The following is a 2,915-nucleotide window of genomic DNA, read 5'->3' on the forward strand; positions in this document are numbered from 1 at the left end:
TATATATATATGTATGTATGTATATATATATATATATATATATATATGTGTGTGTGTGTGTGTGTGTGTGTGGTGAAATAATTGGTTATGCGTAGGATCATTATTTTGTATATAAAACTTGAATTTAAAAGGTGTTTGGTGTTCATTTTAGTTGTCAGAAAAAGTAATCGCGTTTAAATAAAGAGAAAATATATTAATAATATGTTTAAGTAGAACAACTATAAATTTTTAGTGATTTTTTATCATGGTTGCATGCCACAAAAATTTAGAAACTTACTATTATCTATTAACTTTCTTGGCGATATTCATTATGTCATTTCATTTGTGATAAAACATTGAATTGCCTCGGTCGCGGTCGTACTCTTAGAGCAAGAATGACTGTTTATTTGACATGACGAGGTTTAGTGGTTAGTATCCTTGGGTTGTAACTTCGAGGGTTAATGGTTCGCAGCCTGTTGTCGCAAAAACGTGGTCCGCACTTTGGGACTGAGCTTGCGCTATATGAGTTGGTGGTAGGTTCTTTTAATTAGCTGCTGTCCCTTTAGTCTGTGAATTAGGGACGACTATGCGCAAATAGAATTTTTGTAATTTTGCGCGAAATTCTGAAAAAACAAACAAACAACCAACACGACTGAAACGTTGATTGCAATATTAGATGAGAACCACAGTTAGTTGAAATTCCTGTGAAGAAATGCGTCAATGATTGTTTTCTTTTGATGAAATAATGCTACATTCACGTATAGAAAGTCTCCTGTATGACGGATATTGTATTTCATTGTGGTACACCTACATGGAAATGATTTTGCTTGTTTGTTGTTAAGCGCAAAGCTACTCAATGGGTTATTTATGCTGTGCCCACCACGAGTATCGAAATCAGGATTTTGGCGTTATAAGCCTTCAGACTTGCTGCTGAGCCACATAAACTTTCTAAAATTTAACTATTTTAAAATAATGAAGCTAGTAATTTGCTCCTTAATTAGTTCATACCAAAGTTTTCAAAACATTTTGGTATAACTTAAACGATTTGCAACATAATGAAGATTCACGTGTTATTCAGTTTACATATAAAGCAAAATAAAACAGTTTTATTTTAATTCTCCTACATGTTTCACACCTAACAGTGTTTTAGTGATTCTACGTGCAGGGACTGAGCACCCAAACTTGCTCGACCAAAGAAAAACATCATGCTCTAAGGCGTAACTCAAACCTGAAGTACGACCCTGAGATAACGAACCTAGTAAGTAGTAAAACTGAATGAAGACCTGTAAAACTGCTTTTCTCTCGTGAGAATCAAGTCTGTTTATCAAGGAAATAGTTAAGTTTTCAACTATTGCACTTTGAACAACGCGTCAACACTGTCAAAATGGGTAAGTAGCCCGTAATTTAACGTATAGCTATATATACTCATTGTATATTTGCCTTTGTACAAATTGTTGATCGAGCTGCACAAATTGTTTTTATGTAATATTTTTCGGACTACGCCCTGAAATTTTATACCAGTACACAGTTAAATACCTTGAAAGTTTATACCAGTACACAGTTAAATACTTAGGTTTAGTACATTCAGGTAAGTAGCGCCATATGATTGTCATGAAATTAAACTGAAAGTTTATACCAGTACACAGTTAAATACTTAGGCTTAGTACATTCAGGTAAGTAGCGCCATATGATTGTCATGAAATTAAACTATCAATTTATCACTTTCTTGATCATTGGTCTATATGTATATACGGAAATAATAATTTTAATAATAATATCTTTACAGATGTTGAATAAAGTTGATTAAAAAATACAAAATGTATTGTACAGTAGACTTTAAGTAATCGCAATGTCGTTCAGTTTATAATTAGTTTTCGTGTTCCGAATGGCTAACATGTGCATTCCCCTCCCCTACTTCCGATAAATAGGTTGCTTTTGCAAAAAGTATCAAACTGAAGCATCAAATGTGTGTTTTGTAGACTACGCTACTTATAACTCGATAAAACTTAAAATCAGACAGCTTCTGAAATTTTACTATCTTTTATATATTTTAGAATTGTTCGTTCAGTTATACTGTATAATTATGACTTTTAATTTACTTTTATTTGTTGAATAATTAGTATAAGTTGTATAACGATATTAAACTGTTTGAAAATGTGGGGTTGTATTATATTAAAATATTGAGAATCAAACTTGTAAGCGTATATTTAAATAAATTCAGCATTCGTGTGTAAGCAAAAGTTTAGAAAGAATCATTAAGTATAAACTGGGACTTATATATTCGTGAACTTTATGAATTTGATGATATTCAAAACATTAACTAGACGTTAAAAACCGCCCAGTGCTTTGCCTGTAAACCATTTTCAGTTTTTATGTGTAAAAAGCTTACAAATGTTTGATTTAAGCTACAAAAGTAAATATATAAGGACAGGTAGATAGGCGAATGTATTAATAACTAAGTAGATAGACAAAGCATGAAACCTGGCATGGCTTCGTCGTTAGGGGGCTCGACTTGCAATCTATGGATTGTGGGATCGAAATTCGTCGCCGAACATGCTCGCCGTTTCAGTCGTGGGGTCGTCATAATGTGACGGTAAGTTCCACTATTCGTTTGTATAGAGTAGCCCAACGATTGGCGGTGGGTGTTGTTGACTAGCTGCCTTCCCTCTGGTCGTAGTAGCTTCGAGTAGCTTTGCGTGAAATTAAAACAAAAACACAGATAAAACCAGTATCATTTGATGTTGTTTGAACAAGTAATACTTCTAAGAATAATAAAAGTTTTGTAGATTATTTTGATTACATAAAGAGGTGTTAAATATAAGTTGTTACTTTTTTCTTTTTCCATTGGAAATATCTTGTTCTGCAAGTGAATATGCTTTTAGGAGGGAATGTATTTATTATTTTTCGAAGGGTATTTTTTACACGAGCAAAGTTTG

The 2,915-nt window shown here is 32.8% G+C and overlaps 1 protein-coding gene across 2 annotated transcripts in view; it reads left to right on the top strand.

The window, feature by feature from the left end:
- The first annotated feature begins 1,162 nt into the window (after positions 1–1,162).
- Positions 1,163–2,915, top strand: part of LOC106458122 — a 15,507-nt gene continuing 13,754 nt past the window's right edge. For both annotated transcript variants that reach the window (XM_013917582.2, XM_013917583.2), the window contains exon 1: positions 1,163–1,367. In XM_013917582.2, coding sequence (XP_013773036.1) covers positions 1,364–1,367 — 4 coding nt within the window. In that variant the 5' untranslated portion in view covers positions 1,163–1,363. The remainder of the gene's footprint in view (positions 1,368–2,915) is intronic.

The sequence above is a fragment of the Limulus polyphemus genome, unplaced genomic scaffold, assembly GCF_000517525.1.
Source record: "Limulus polyphemus unplaced genomic scaffold, Limulus_polyphemus-2.1.2 Scaffold418, whole genome shotgun sequence".
In the NCBI taxonomy this organism is placed as follows: Eukaryota; Metazoa; Arthropoda; class Merostomata; order Xiphosura; family Limulidae; genus Limulus; species Limulus polyphemus.